General features: G+C 43.8%; 1 protein-coding gene and 1 non-coding gene across 3 annotated transcripts; one reads left to right on the forward strand and one right to left on the reverse strand.

Annotated features, from left to right (window-relative positions):
* Positions 1-2,593: 2,593 nt before the first annotated feature.
* Positions 2,594-2,675, forward strand: Trnas-aga. Its single transcript has one exon. It is a non-coding gene; the product is annotated as a tRNA-Ser (tRNA).
* A 5,080-nt stretch (positions 2,676-7,755) lies between these two features.
* LOC117896508 (calcyphosin-like protein) lies at positions 7,756-11,187 on the reverse strand. Of its 2 annotated transcripts, none has more exons than XM_034804860.1 (6): positions 11,126-11,187; positions 8,660-8,808; positions 8,395-8,514; positions 8,265-8,322; positions 7,988-8,200; positions 7,756-7,921 (listed from the first exon to the last, which is right to left on the reverse strand). In XM_034804860.1, exons 1-6 carry the CDS (start codon positions 11,171-11,173, stop codon positions 7,820-7,822), a joined length of 690 nt encoding a protein of 229 aa, XP_034660751.1. In that variant the 5' UTR covers positions 11,174-11,187; the 3' UTR covers positions 7,756-7,819. The 2 variants fall into 2 exon arrangements, with proteins under 2 accessions (XP_034660751.1, XP_034660752.1); XM_034804861.1 differs by lacking the exon at positions 11,126-11,187 and adding an exon at positions 9,732-9,898 and having other exon boundaries at positions 7,758-7,921.
* Between the last annotated feature and the right edge of the window lie 2,245 nt (positions 11,188-13,432).

Here is a 13,432-nt window from a genome sequence, read left to right on the forward strand (position 1 = left end):
AATCCCGTTACAAGGCGCACTCTTCTCGCACGAGCAAGAGCAAAGAGAGAGAGAGAGAGAGAGAGCGCCGAAGAGCGGATGCTGCGTCACAGCAGCAACGGCAGCAGCACTGGCGATTTTTGTAGCTTTGTCGCTGTTGGAGAAATGAAATGTTAAGTAACAGCAATGGCAGTTGACTAACAGCACGCTGTTACCGCTAACAGTAGCAGCTGAACAGCACGCTGCTGCTGCTGCTTCTCAATGTTACGCTTAACAGTAGCTGCTGTTGCTGCTGCTGCCGTCACTGTTAACAGCTGCCAGCAGGCAATGTTACCTGCGCCCCTTCCCCCTCTCGCCTGTTAAACATTAACATATTCATATGGGCCTGACTGGCCAATAGCTGGAATAACTTTAGCAACTTGCCTTTGAGGCGGCATGGTGCCTGTCACCTTTCGGTCGGTCTGTTGTCTGCGTGCAAGTTTTATAGTTAACGGATATCCCTGGTAGTTAAATGCAGACAACAACCAGTGAGGGGCAGGGCGGGGCAGGGCAGACTGTCCAGGCTGTACGGGCTGTCCGGATTGCAGCTGCATGTAAAAATATTACGTGCAGAGCTGAAAGATAGAAGACAGCAGCGCCAGCGACAGTGGAGCGTGCGGGTGGTGCAGGACCAACGACAAGGACGACGACGGCAGCACAAAGTCATCTTATCATTTCATGAATAATGCAGGGATTTGTTAGGGACACATGACTGGAATTTTACGCAAAAGTTGTGATGATGTTGCCGCTGCTGCTGCTGCTCCTGCTGCTCCTTCTGCTCTTCCTTCTTCCTTCTCCATTCGCCAGTTACCAACCGCCAACACTTTGAGGTTGTTGCTGTTGCTACAGTATAACTGCACTTTGCTGCTACTGCCACTGCCACAGCCACTGCTGCTGCTGCTGCTGCTCTTGGGTGCGGCAATCAACAGAAAATTGCAGATTTTAAATTCAAAGCATTTTCGTTGCTGTCTCTTTTTAAGCTCACTTCGTTGCTTGTTGTCTCATCTCGACGTAACGCTATTTTTTCCCTCCACCCTGCTTAGAATGCAACTTAATTTCAACGAATAATTTCTGATGCTCAAATATGAATATTAAAACAAAGACAACGTGCAGCCCGTGCATATGCTGCGCTCTCTCTCTTGCTAAAACCGGAAGTTAGTCTGCTGTAAATACCATTTCCGGCACTTTTTCACACCCACACATCAGAGCACATGCCCAGGCATTATATGCAGGCAGCTATGTACCTGCTGCTGCTGCTGCCTCCCTATGCCCTGCCTGTTATTTATTTTTTGTGAGCTTCCCTCAAGTCACGTGACAACTCCAACTTTATGCCAAGCCAAAGAAAAGTGCACAAAAAATATGAAAAACTTGCCAAAAACCTGCACCCGAAGACACGACACAAAAAAAAAGGTGGCAACTTCTTTCAGGCTGCACTTACACACAGTCTTAGCTGTGTGTGTGTGTGTGTGTGTGTGTGTGGGGTGCATAAAACTTTCCCTACATATAAATCAGAATATCTTGAAAAATTCATAACTTTAAGTTTGCTTTATGACTTTTGTTTATAACGTGTTACCCACCCACCTACCACACGGCATTTCGCGTAGTGCCAGCACCGAAAGCGTTGTGTAACGGGTAGCAAAATTCAGGCGCGCATTCACCGATAGAGTCTTCAATAATAGATTAGTCCTAAGTTCATGGCATACGCAGTGATCGAGGGATAGCCCTGACAGCAGCGAAATATGTGGTAGAATGGGGGATTGAAAAAAGACATAGAAAAATGTCATTGGGTTGGGAACTCGCACTGCAGTTTCGTTTATTGGAAATGTATTCACTGCTGACTTTAGTTCCTGCTTGGAATCCAGCTGTCATCTTTCTTGGGTCACTGAGAGGCCTGTTGACCAGTTTCATTTGTCTCCCTTTGCATTGGGAATTTTACACTCCATAAGAAACCCACCATTTGTGTGCCATTTCATTTATTTGCCGCAACAAGTATCAATGCTCGCGTGACGCATATTGTTGCTGGCTTTGATCTGCCTAGTTTTGCATTATTAAATTAGTAAAGTAATCCGAAAAGTGTTGCGCCGCTAAGCAGCTGAGATTATGCGAGATTTGCAGCAGATTTTATTATTTAAAACATATCAAATCCCCGCATAAATGCCGTTTGACATATGCAACCGCTACGCCCACATCACACAAAAAGCACACGCAAAACTTTGCATATTCAGAGAGCGATGAACAGCTGGGTATTATATGATTATTTAGAGGTATAAGAAGGGAGAAATGGGGGCACGTTATGACCCAAAAGTGGCCATTAATTGGTTAGAATATGCCCTAAAAAATTTCTGCAACAACAATATATTTATATACAAATATTTATAGAAATTATTTCTAGATAATTCTTCGACCACTTCAACTTATCTCTTGAGATAGCCACGCGCATAAATAATTTCTTGGCTAGAGATTGTTGAATATACAAACATTTATTGGCAGCTGTTGTTAAGTATTATCATCTATTTATAGCTTTGTCACAGCTGGAGGCTTCTTGCTCGATATTTAGTGGCCGAGTGTTACGGAAGCAGCCGTGGCCGAGCGGTTAAGGCGTCTGACTAGAAATCAGATTCCCTCTGGGAGCGTAGGTTCGAATCCTACCGGCTGCGATGCGATGTTTATATATTTTTTTTTTAATAAATTGAGAGAGAGAGAGAGAGCTTGATTTGCACTTGTCAAACAAATACGAACATAATTTTTCCGACATTGGAAACTGAAAGTTAAAATCTGGCAGAATCGATTGCACGATTTTCACGGTTTAATGGCTGCTCGATTGGCAAGAAATTTAAAGCTCAAATGTACACACCTACAGCCTGTTGCTAAATTTTCAAAATCCCAGAAAAATATTCTTTTCAATATTTGTAAACCACATTTTTGGTTCCGTTTAGTTTTTGCGGTTGCAGGCAAACCATTATGTGGTCTGGGGTAAGAGATGTTGCAACCTTTTTTGTTGCATAAATGTGTAAATATTGATATATGTAGGAGAGTCCTTTGCCTGTCTGCCTGCCACTTTTCCTGCCCACATTGACATACTTTCCTGCCTGCAATCAAGGCGCCGTCATATTTGGCCACAATTTCTTGGGCCCAGCCTGGCAGCACCCTGAAGAGCTGCTGCTTGCCGTGTTCTATGTATAGATGGATGGATGGAAAGTTACCTTAATGAAAAACTAAATTGTCAATCAGCCATGAATTGAATCAAATGAAGTGTAAAATTACAATTTCATCCAATTTGCAATTAACTCAATGAGAAGATGGCAACAACAAAACAGAATAAAAATCAGAAGAAGGAGAAGGAGAATGTTTTTTTCCAATTTCAAATTATTCCAATGGAACGCACATGCTGCAGCTGGACGAGTGCGAAGGGGTCTGCCTCTCTGCCACTTTCACTCTGTGTGTGCCAACTGCAGATACAGATACAGTTACAGCTGCAACAGCATCAGGGGACAACACTTTTGCGGTGGCTCAAATCGCTGACATCATTCCGTTGCCTGGTGGCGGGGCATTTCTTGCTGCTGCGGGTTCTACCTTGCTGCTGCTGCTGCTGCTGCCACTGGAAAAGTGCAAGTTTAATTGCATTGAGTGTAACTAGTTAATGGCTGAAATTGCAAATTGAAATGGTGACAAAGTAATTGAGGTCAGCAACTCCCCGAATGCCAGCATCAGCAGCAGCAGCAGCAGCATCACCGACTACCATCGAAGCGCTAATTACAAAAACGAACCGAACAGCACAGGACACTCTGCCGCTGCCAATGGGGTCACTTGGCTGTGTCTTTTTTCGTTCCAGCAATAACTGAAAATATTGCAGCAGGCCAGCCACCCAGCCAACTCCCCACCACAACAGGCAGCAGCAAAAAAGTTGTGCGAAATTGTCAAAGTTCTACGGTTAGCCCGCTCGGGGAACTGTCTCTCTGTCTGTCTGTCTGTTTGTCTGTGAAAACATTTACAAATTGATTTTTTGTTGCCGCTGCTGTCATGTTGCAAGAATGTATATATTTGTGGCCAACCGCAATGGGACTACCTAAAACACGACCAACCGACCGACCACCTGATGTATTTAATGGCACATTTTTGCACAATAATAAAATGTCCATAATAAAACGCGCAATTTGCATTTGCACGCGGCCCATAAATGCGCGAATTTTGCGCTAAACAGAACTCAAAAGCAGCTAAGGCCGCGGCATTAACATTTGGCATTTGGTTTTTGGCACTGACTCGCTGGCTCTGACTCTGACTCTGACCCGCGGCTAAATGCATTTAAATGCGACACGCAAATCAGCGGAGCTTAGATGCAACGAAAGCTAACGCTGCGTATGCGCAATGTGACAGCGGTTGAGGAGGTGGAATGCATGAGGCACTCAACTAAAAGTTGTGTAAGGTTGAAACAGACTGCAAAAGTGCGAGTGAAATATTTATAGGAATAAAGAAAAAAAATTCTAGATTTTTAGGGAATATTTTGCACATTTTATTGAGCATTTTTTGTGGTTGTTTTATTCAGAATACTTTGGCGCAGAGTGGGTACATTTAGGAGTATATTTACATCACATATTATAAAGTATATGATGCACCTGCATCAGTATATGACCAAGAGATCAACTGCGTTGAAGCTGACATTCATCTGACCCAAAAAAGGATATGTAATAAAATAAATACGCTTGCTAAATGCACTTAATTCATGTTGTAAAATTGTGTATTAAAAACTGTCTCGTTTGTACCTAGCTGAAAAGAATTTGTAAGCTTTTTTGCCACCACAAAATTCTACAATAATTTCACAAAACAAATTCCAATTGCCAAAGGATAACTCTTCAAATCTGCAAACAAATAAATGTAATAAATCCAATAAACTTCTGCCACTTGTAGTCAGCACGATCTCGAGGTTATTACGCTTATTAAAATGCACTCGAATTATGATTAATTTTTTATTAATTGCAATCAAATTAGCGCACTTGCAGCTGTTTGCAACAATCAATCAATCAATCGCGTATTCCCAAGGGCCATCGAGTATCGATAGCCGGCAATTAAAACAGCTTTACATGGCAGTTACTACACTGACAAAAAAACCTTAACAAGAGCGCTGTTATTAAGAAAAAATGTTGGTTAAAATGGGAACAAGTGGCAGCCGAAAAAAATATACATAACATGAGTAAGCAGAAGAGGTGGCATGAGGAATGAGAGTATGAAATTTTAGGTGCCCTTTAGGAGTCGAGAAAAGTGTTTGAAATTTTAGGAGTTTTATAAATAATTTTACATTAAATAATGGCAATAATTATGGACTGAGAACTGCTATTATTTATCAGCCTTTATCATTTCTTTATCAACAGTTAATACACCTTCTGCAAGGGCCTAGCATGGGCATGGCACATGGACATGCTCGAACATTTCAATCAATCACGAGAGCGGTGTGAAAATCACACGAGCTCCGCGTGCAAAGGAAACGGAAACTGCAGCGAAGTGTGTGTGTGTGTGCTGTACACAGGTAAAACCTGTCCATGTATGTGTCTGTGTGTGTCCGAGATGATTTCAATTTTTCAATCAGCGATGCGCACAGTTAGTTAAGCTTTTTGCATACATTATGCAATTTGAGAGGCAACAACAGCAGGTGTGGGGCCAGTGGCAGTGGCAGTGGCAACAATAACATCATTAGATGCCGCCGACTGACACACAATCCAGCCAATGCATGGAGCGACATTAACCCATCGATCCGGCAGTGCCGAGTACCTGTTAAGGGCTTTCTGCCGGGCATTCATTCACGGGTTTCATTTCGTTTTACAGCAACCCAAACCCACAGTCGCTCGCTGGCCCTGGGGTGGAGTTCTCCTTTTTTTTTTCCTACGGGCACTGGCGCGCATTTCGATCACGTGATTGAGATTTTTACATTTAAAACGTGACTGAAATATTTGCCAGTTTTCGTCACTTTCAATGCCTACCACAGATGGATACATTTTCGCCATTTACCATGCAGAAACCCAGCCCGCCACGTTCTCCATTATACGTTCTCGGTTGGGTCTCCATTCCGGGACCATTTCCCTCTCCCTTTCTGCCTGCATTGAAATGTATTCAATACTCCGTTCAGTCAATGATGTCCCAAGCAGCGGTGGCCATGGTCCTGCCTGCCTGCCTGCCTGCCTTTTATTATTATTATTTTCATGTGCTGCTGCTGCTCTTCCATTTGTCCAGCGCTGGCTCTGCTTTTGTCCATTCACCTTGGTCGTTTTTGCTCTACAGTTTTGTCCTTTTCAATCAACGTGGAATGTCCGAGTGTTAACTAGATTTGAATAATGCATTAGTGGACGCTGCCCAAGGCGTAAACAGGCTTAAAACTGGCACAGCTGTAATTTCTCTCTGCCTCTTTTGCTATTTTTATTGACTGACAAATCTCTTAATTAAATGGGATTTTTATTGATTTCCTGGCCGCTCCACACATAAATAAATATAAATGTTTTCCGTAGGTAATGCTTATGCACACACACACACACACACACACTCCGCAGCCAGCTGAGCTGTGAAAAGTTTCTCGTACATTCGATGGGCAATTAATTGAAATTGCCTTTTGTGTGGCGCCCAAGCCCTGACACATGAGAAAGGAGTTGCAACGGAGTTGGAGCCTGAAAATGGCAATTGAAAATTGTTGATTAGCCGAAGCAAAAGAAGTTTTGGTAGGCACTCCGGCTTGCAACTGCCACAAGGCAAGAGGGATTGCCCAGGCCCAGGCCCAGGCCCAAACGTCAGGCTGTAAATAAAATTTAATGAAATGATACGATAAAGTTGCAAGCTGCATGTTGCAAGTGTGTGTTTGGTAGCACGATTGCATATGGTTTGTTAGGCAAGTCTGTCTGGCAGTTACAGCCTGCCTCACTGCCTGCCACTCCCTGTCTCCGCCCTCTTTCTTTGTCTCTCAGTGCGTAATTTCAACATTGGCAATTAAAATTTTGTATGAGTTGCTTGCAATCAGTGCCCAAAACTTGCCACGAACAAACAAATACACACACACACACACACACACAGAGACAACACATACAGTTACACACTCCGCATGCAGGGTTGCATGTGGCGACAATCTCAGCTGGTGTCTGCATAATTTAAAGCATACATTTAGGCAGCCGAGCCTGCATCTTCAGCAGCTCCGGGTTTTGGGCTGACTGTGTGATAAATGCCAACCAGTTGGAACACACACAGCTAGCCACACAGCCAGGGAGCCAGAGACAGGGCTGTGGCACCAACTCGTTGCCTACCAGCCTGACAATTCCAAACAATTTGCCCGAGTCTGGCAAGCATTTGGGGCGACTCTGGATCGAGTCCTCTGTGTGCGCTCCCCGTGTTTGTGGCAATGATTGCCGTCTTTGGCGCTCACTGGCTTGATTATGGGCACAGACACTCACACCCAGACTTACGTTTAAATTTCAGTGTAAAGTACGAACAAATGTTTAGAGAAAACTTCATGTTACTTTGTTATTTTGCATATTTGACAAACACTTCACATGCTTCGCAGTTAAAGTAACTTCTGCAGCAGAGAATCCCAACCGAAATCCCACAGACACTTGCCCAAAAGTATTTCAAATTCGAATTATGACCAAACGATGCCTCGCACTTCATTGTTGGCCCTTTGCCCAAGTCTAACATGCATTTAATTGTAACGAGAGCATTTTTATTTATTTATTTGCCTGTGTGGCTGTGTGGTTTATAGTTTATGAATAATTAAAGCAAAAGCTATTGAGATTTAAGTGGTGCTGCTGGCACTCTGTCTGCAAGCATTCAGCTACATGGCATAGGCTCGTCGCATCATCAGATCAAAGTACAAATCGTTGTCGATTGAGGCGCTGATGGTGGCATAATAGTTGATAAATTCCTCGCGTGTAATCTGGGACATAGAAAAGATATTTATGCCAATGAAACATCATTGGGGCAGCAGTCTGCAGCCTCTCACCTTGCCATCTAGGTTTCCACGACCGCCCTCAAAGTTGTGCAAAAAGTCTGTGAGTATCTCATCCTCGCTCATCTCGCCGCTCTGGTACTTTGGGTGCTCCTTCACCGAGTAAACGCTCTTCAGATCGGCCACGGTAATGACGCCGTCATCATCGCGATCCATTTTGTCAAAAGCCTGATCGATAATGCCCAAACGGCACTCGGGCATGGGAGGCTGTGGAGGAGCAGGAAACACTCAAAGTTAGAATATTTTGGAGCGCATTTTATGCCCTACTTACGCGCAGTTTGAGCAAAAACTCCGTCATGTTAATGGAGCCGCTGCCATCTTCATCAAAACTGTAAGTTTTATGGGTAAATAGTTAAATTTTGTGAGCTAATTAAATGCCCATTAGGCCAGGACTCACTCACGTGTTAAACATCTCGCGGATCTCATCATCCGTCACATCCAGGCCCGTGTCGCGTATGCCCGAAATGAATTCCTGCTCGTTCAGCGCCTTGCTGCCATCATCGTCCATGGCCCGAAAGGCTCTGCACATGAATAATATAAAATTAAATTGTTACTCTCTCTCGCTCTCTCTCTCTCTCTCTTTTGCATAATTCAACGGCACTCGTCTTGTCTCGTGACTCTGAGCCATTTCAAATGTCATTCAAAGTCAATCAGCGACTTGCGCACCTGCCAATTCCCAGTATGCCTGTTGCGCCACGGCTAAAGCAGAGCAGTCGCAGCTTGGTAATGGGATCCTTGTCGGCGCCATCTGTTAGTTCCCGCAGCGACTTGTTCATCAGGTTCGCTTCGAGCGTGTAAAGGTCACCGTTGGGGTACTGCAAGTTATGGGTTTTAATGTCAAGTTAATTACGCATAAGACTGGCGTGTTTTAATGAGTGTTTAATGATTATTGGGAAACAATTTCCAGAAGAATGTGAAGCACATTTCATTATTGAAGTGGAATTGAATGTGCGCTAAGCTGATTTATTGATTTTAATAGATTATTCAATGGTATTAGATGGATTTTATTACCACCTTCTAAAGCATTATTTGGATAAAAATTATCTGATTGCAGGCGAGGCTTGAGAGCCCAAACCATTAGCCAAATATTTCATGAAAATTATATTAAAAGTTGCTTAACAATTTTTCAACTTTTCATGTAAATATTTCCCAAGAAGATGTACGAAATATACGTAAAAGTTTCACGATTTTTAGTTTTTTAAACGCCAGACAATCATCTCCCACTTAAGCAATGAATCAACACCGCAAAAGGTTTTTACGCTCATTATACAATCTTGTGTTTCCACTGCCTCGTAACGAGAGCAACCCAAAAGCGACTGACTAACTGGTACATCCATTTATGGCACAAGTAATTAAGTTCCATGCATAAAGGAAAAACAATGCCAGCTCAGAGATCAGTGGAGGTGCCGCACTCGGAAACTCGCATGAATCACACTCGTTGCGGTACGCCGCCCACAGCTGATCTCTCCCAAGATGCGCGCTCGCAATCTCTCGCTCTCTCTCTCTCTCTCTCTCTTCTCTTGCTGCGTCACACGCTTTAAGCGGATGCTTTCAATTAAGTTGATTTTCAGCACAAGCTGGTGGAAAATGTTGCGCCAAAAGGTTTCTCATTTTGTTGAAAGCACTTTTTTGCAATTTGTCTAATTGGAGCCCAAGGTGAAGGTCGCCCAAGCAAGAGTTTAGCCACACAAACAACAACAACAAACAGAGCAAACAGCAAAAATACCGAAAAACTTACTTCCATGGTGGGGTTTTTGGGTTATTTTTTTTCAATGGCCCTTTTTCGCGCTGCTCTGAGAGTATAAACAAAATCTGTGTGTGTGTTTGTGTTTGTGTCGATGTTTTTATTTTCGCTTCAGTGAATGGATAACTGCAAGATACTTGTTACTTTAGCGGCTTTGAAATGCAAACTGAAAGCGAAAAGTAAAGCGGCGGCGGCGGCAATGAATAAACAGAAAGAGACGGGTAGAGGTGGGGGGAGAGCGCCAGGCAGAGAGACGGGACGGAGCACAGCGGCAGGCAGAGAGCGAGCGCGTTGGAATGAATGGAAATGAAATATGCGCTTGCGGGGCCGTTGTGGGGTTGGGATGGCAGGTAGGCAGGTAGACAGAAGCCCAAACTAGTTACTAAAAAGCATTTACGGTTACGGACATATAGAGCAGACAACAGTGAGCACTCAGACCGAAGCGCCACCCAACTAGTGCCTGACTCATGCAGCTCTCACTCGCACTCTCTCTCCCTCTCTCTTTGCCTCACCTGTTTTGGCTTTCTAAACATTTTATTTCAATTAAAGTGTGTGACGTTTCGGGGGCCAATTTCGTGCCTGTCGCCGGCGACTGTTTGCCCACGACAAACATGAACCGCCCCCACCGTTCGCCGTCGCCAAAACAGATGCAAAGATAAAAACGCGGGGACAGCGCGGGGAGCAAAATTGAACCAGATAAAAATTGGTTGGTGGAGGGGCCTAAAAGTATGCGATTTGTGGTGTTAGCCAGGGCTGAAAAAACAGCGCCAAAATGTTAAGTTCAAAGTTACATTTTGACTGATGAGATTTGATGATGCTTTTTGTTGGTTTGTTAATTATTTTTCAACATTTTGTGTACTTTTTAGATCAAAAATGCATTCATTCATCTGCGCTATCCCTTGAACCAGCCCTCACTGTAGCTTTGTTAAGTATTGATTAGCTGTTTCCCTTTTTATATTATTTGCGCTTGATGTTGCACTTGTTGTTGTTGTTGTGTGTGTGCCCCTGCGGCGCTCGTGTCTATTTACTTGCCAACAAGGACATGTAATTGGCCAAATTGCCTTGACTTTGGCTGCAATCGGAGCTGCGACAGGCGAGGCCGTGTCCAAACTGTCGAATATAATATGCAGCAGCCCCTGAGCCCCTGAGTGCATTGCCATGTCGCTTGACCATTAACGACAATAAGCCAGAACGGAGGCGGAGCAAAATGTTTTTATCTATGACCCAGTTGCGGGCACAACACACTATTATTATTATTATTACTATTATTGTTACTATTATTATTCGCACACAGCTGGCAGCTGCATTGAAAAACACTCAACGCTGTACCACAACTATATGTGGCCTTTTGCTTCCCCCACTTAATGATTTATTCATACAATATTAACCTTGAGGCTGCGCCGCAAGCCATTCGTGCGCAGAGTCCTCAACAACATCGCGGCAAACGAATTGAAAGTGAACTAAATAGAGGACGAGGCCCGTGTCTGCTGCCAAAGGCGCAGCCAAAAAAAAATATATACATTTATAAAGAGGGGAACAAAATGGAACTAGGCAACAGCTGAGGCCTAGAGGCCAGGCCACAACAGTGGGCAAACAGGTGACTCACGTGCCTATAATTAGCGGGAATAAATTAAGAGCTTCCTTTTCCAAAGAGCATTGAACTCTGATCAAAACAGACCAAAAGATTGAATAGAATTTGTTTTTATTTGTACAGCAGTCCAATAATAATTCAGCTTTTAATTTGTGGCAACCTTTCATCTCACATTTGGACAAGACGTAAAAGCGAATGAATGAGTTTTTAGTCCTGCCAGACCTGAGGTCAGTTGTGGCGAGTCGTTCACCTTGATTAACACTGCCACTACCTGCCTTTGCTGGCGGCTTTGCCACAGTGATTTACAGGGGGAAAAAACGCCAGCGAGTGACCACCTACGACGCATTTGCTCGGCTGACTGAATGCCTGGCAGAGTGTGAGGTCAGGGCGTGAGGCAGGAGTGTGACTGGGACTGGTACTGGTGCTGGTGCTGGTAGTGTGTGCATTGATGTTGTCAACGCATCAACTGAGCCGCCCCGAACTCAATCAGTGAATCACTTCACAATTCGCTGATCAAAAGGAAAACAATCATACGCATTTGAAGTGTCAGAAATTGCCAAAAAAAAAAAGGAAACGAGGGGAAAAGAACGTTGGAGAAAAACGTAACAGAAACACATGCACAAGGAGGAAGCCAAACGGGAATCGGAATCGGGAATGGGGCGGCGAATGGGAATGTAAATGCGACCAAGAGCACACGGAGACCCTTTCATTCCTTTTGCCAGCGTGTTGACACACTCAAAAAAACTTGACTGGTGCGAGTCTGTCTGTGTGTCTGTCTGGCATGTATTTTCTTTTTAATCAATTTATATGCAAATAAGTGAAATGCTTAACTGAATTTGAGCTGTCTGTGTCTGTGCTCGACTTTGCTGTCTTTTTGCCAGTTGCTTGATTGAAAACGTTAAACGCATTGATTAACGAAAGACGCAAAAGGGAGAATCGACTTAATTGAACTTGTTTTTATGTGGGGAAGGATTCCTTTTTGGCTACGTCCACTGATTGCAGCAACCGCAATGCCAGGCACTGCCAGCACGGCTCACTGGCTGCCTCCGGCTGCCTCCGACTCTGCCAAGTTTTCAAATATTTGCCATGGCCAACACTTGAGCAGCCGACTTGTCAACCACATTTAACTAATATGCTTGCTGCCTTTCAACCCAAAGGAAAACCGCTAGCCTCTTTGCATATTAGGGAGAAAGATTGTCAGAGAGTGGGTGAGGTTGAGCCCACCTAATCCCATCGAGCACCTTCATCACACCGGCGCCAATTTTGACAGGCTCTGTGGAGTGTCTGTCTCTTTGTCTGTGTGCCGTGCCCCGGCGCCTGTGTGTAAATTGATAAAATCAACTTGATAACTTCATTTCATTAAGTAAACATTAATCACATTAACTTTTGTGCCTCGTGCCTGTTGGGTAAGGGTTGACTCCTCGGGTCTGGGGTATTCTCATAAGCAACCAAAATTAACCCTTAGATCTGTATAATTTTAATAAGAAAATCTGCTCTCTGCTCGTCTCTGCCTCGCACGCACTTAACCTTTTCGACCACAAAAGGCAAATGTCTGCCAGGAGTGTGTCAACACTGAGGCCAATGCTCGCACATGTCCCATTCCACTGTTCCGTCTTGTTAGGTTCCGTCCCTTGCTGGGTGTGAACCCTTGAGGTTGAGGTCAAGGCGCACCAAAGTTATTACTTAATTTAAGTTCGTTCTGGTTGGGTTCTCTGACACAGCAAAGATTTTATCATATTGCCAAATTGAATAAAATGTGAAAATATTACATACACATATTTTAATGCATACATTTTTGTGTGGCTCTGCGAATGTTTTTAGGCTTCGTTCTAATTTTCGCAGCGGGCATCTGCATATTTCAATTTCCAGTAGATTTACATAAATTTCATGAGCCCCGATGTGCGTTCGAGTTGAGTTGAGTTGAGTTATTCATGAAAAGGGTTTTTTGATGCTCTCACACTGCAGAGGGTAGCAAGGGCTGGATGATCGTCAAGGGTGATTACGTGTGGGAGTGTATTAGGTTTTTATGTGGTGATTAACGTTCAAAAGTAATGTCTAATTAGTGATGAAATATAAAGTAAAAGGTGCAAGAAATTGTACTTGA

The sequence above is a fragment of the Drosophila subobscura genome, chromosome O (assembly GCF_008121235.1).
Source record: "Drosophila subobscura isolate 14011-0131.10 chromosome O, UCBerk_Dsub_1.0, whole genome shotgun sequence".
NCBI classification, from domain to species: Eukaryota; Metazoa; Arthropoda; class Insecta; order Diptera; family Drosophilidae; genus Drosophila; species Drosophila subobscura.

What these genes read in the sequence shown, in the direction of transcription:
- LOC117896508 (XM_034804860.1), bottom strand. Translation starts at nt 11,173, where the DNA reads ATGTTGTTGAGGACTCTGCGCACGAATGGCTTGCGGCGCAGCCTCAAG. An exon ending in ATCCGCGAGATGTTTAACAC is followed by an intron (nt 8,323 to 8,394) that starts GTGAGTGAGTCC and finishes TAAAACTTACAG; the next exon opens with TTTTGATGAAGATGGCAGCG. An exon ending in AGTTTTTGCTCAAACTGCGC is followed by an intron (nt 8,201 to 8,264) that starts GTAAGTAGGGCA and finishes GCTCCTCCACAG; the next exon opens with CCTCCCATGCCCGAGTGCCG.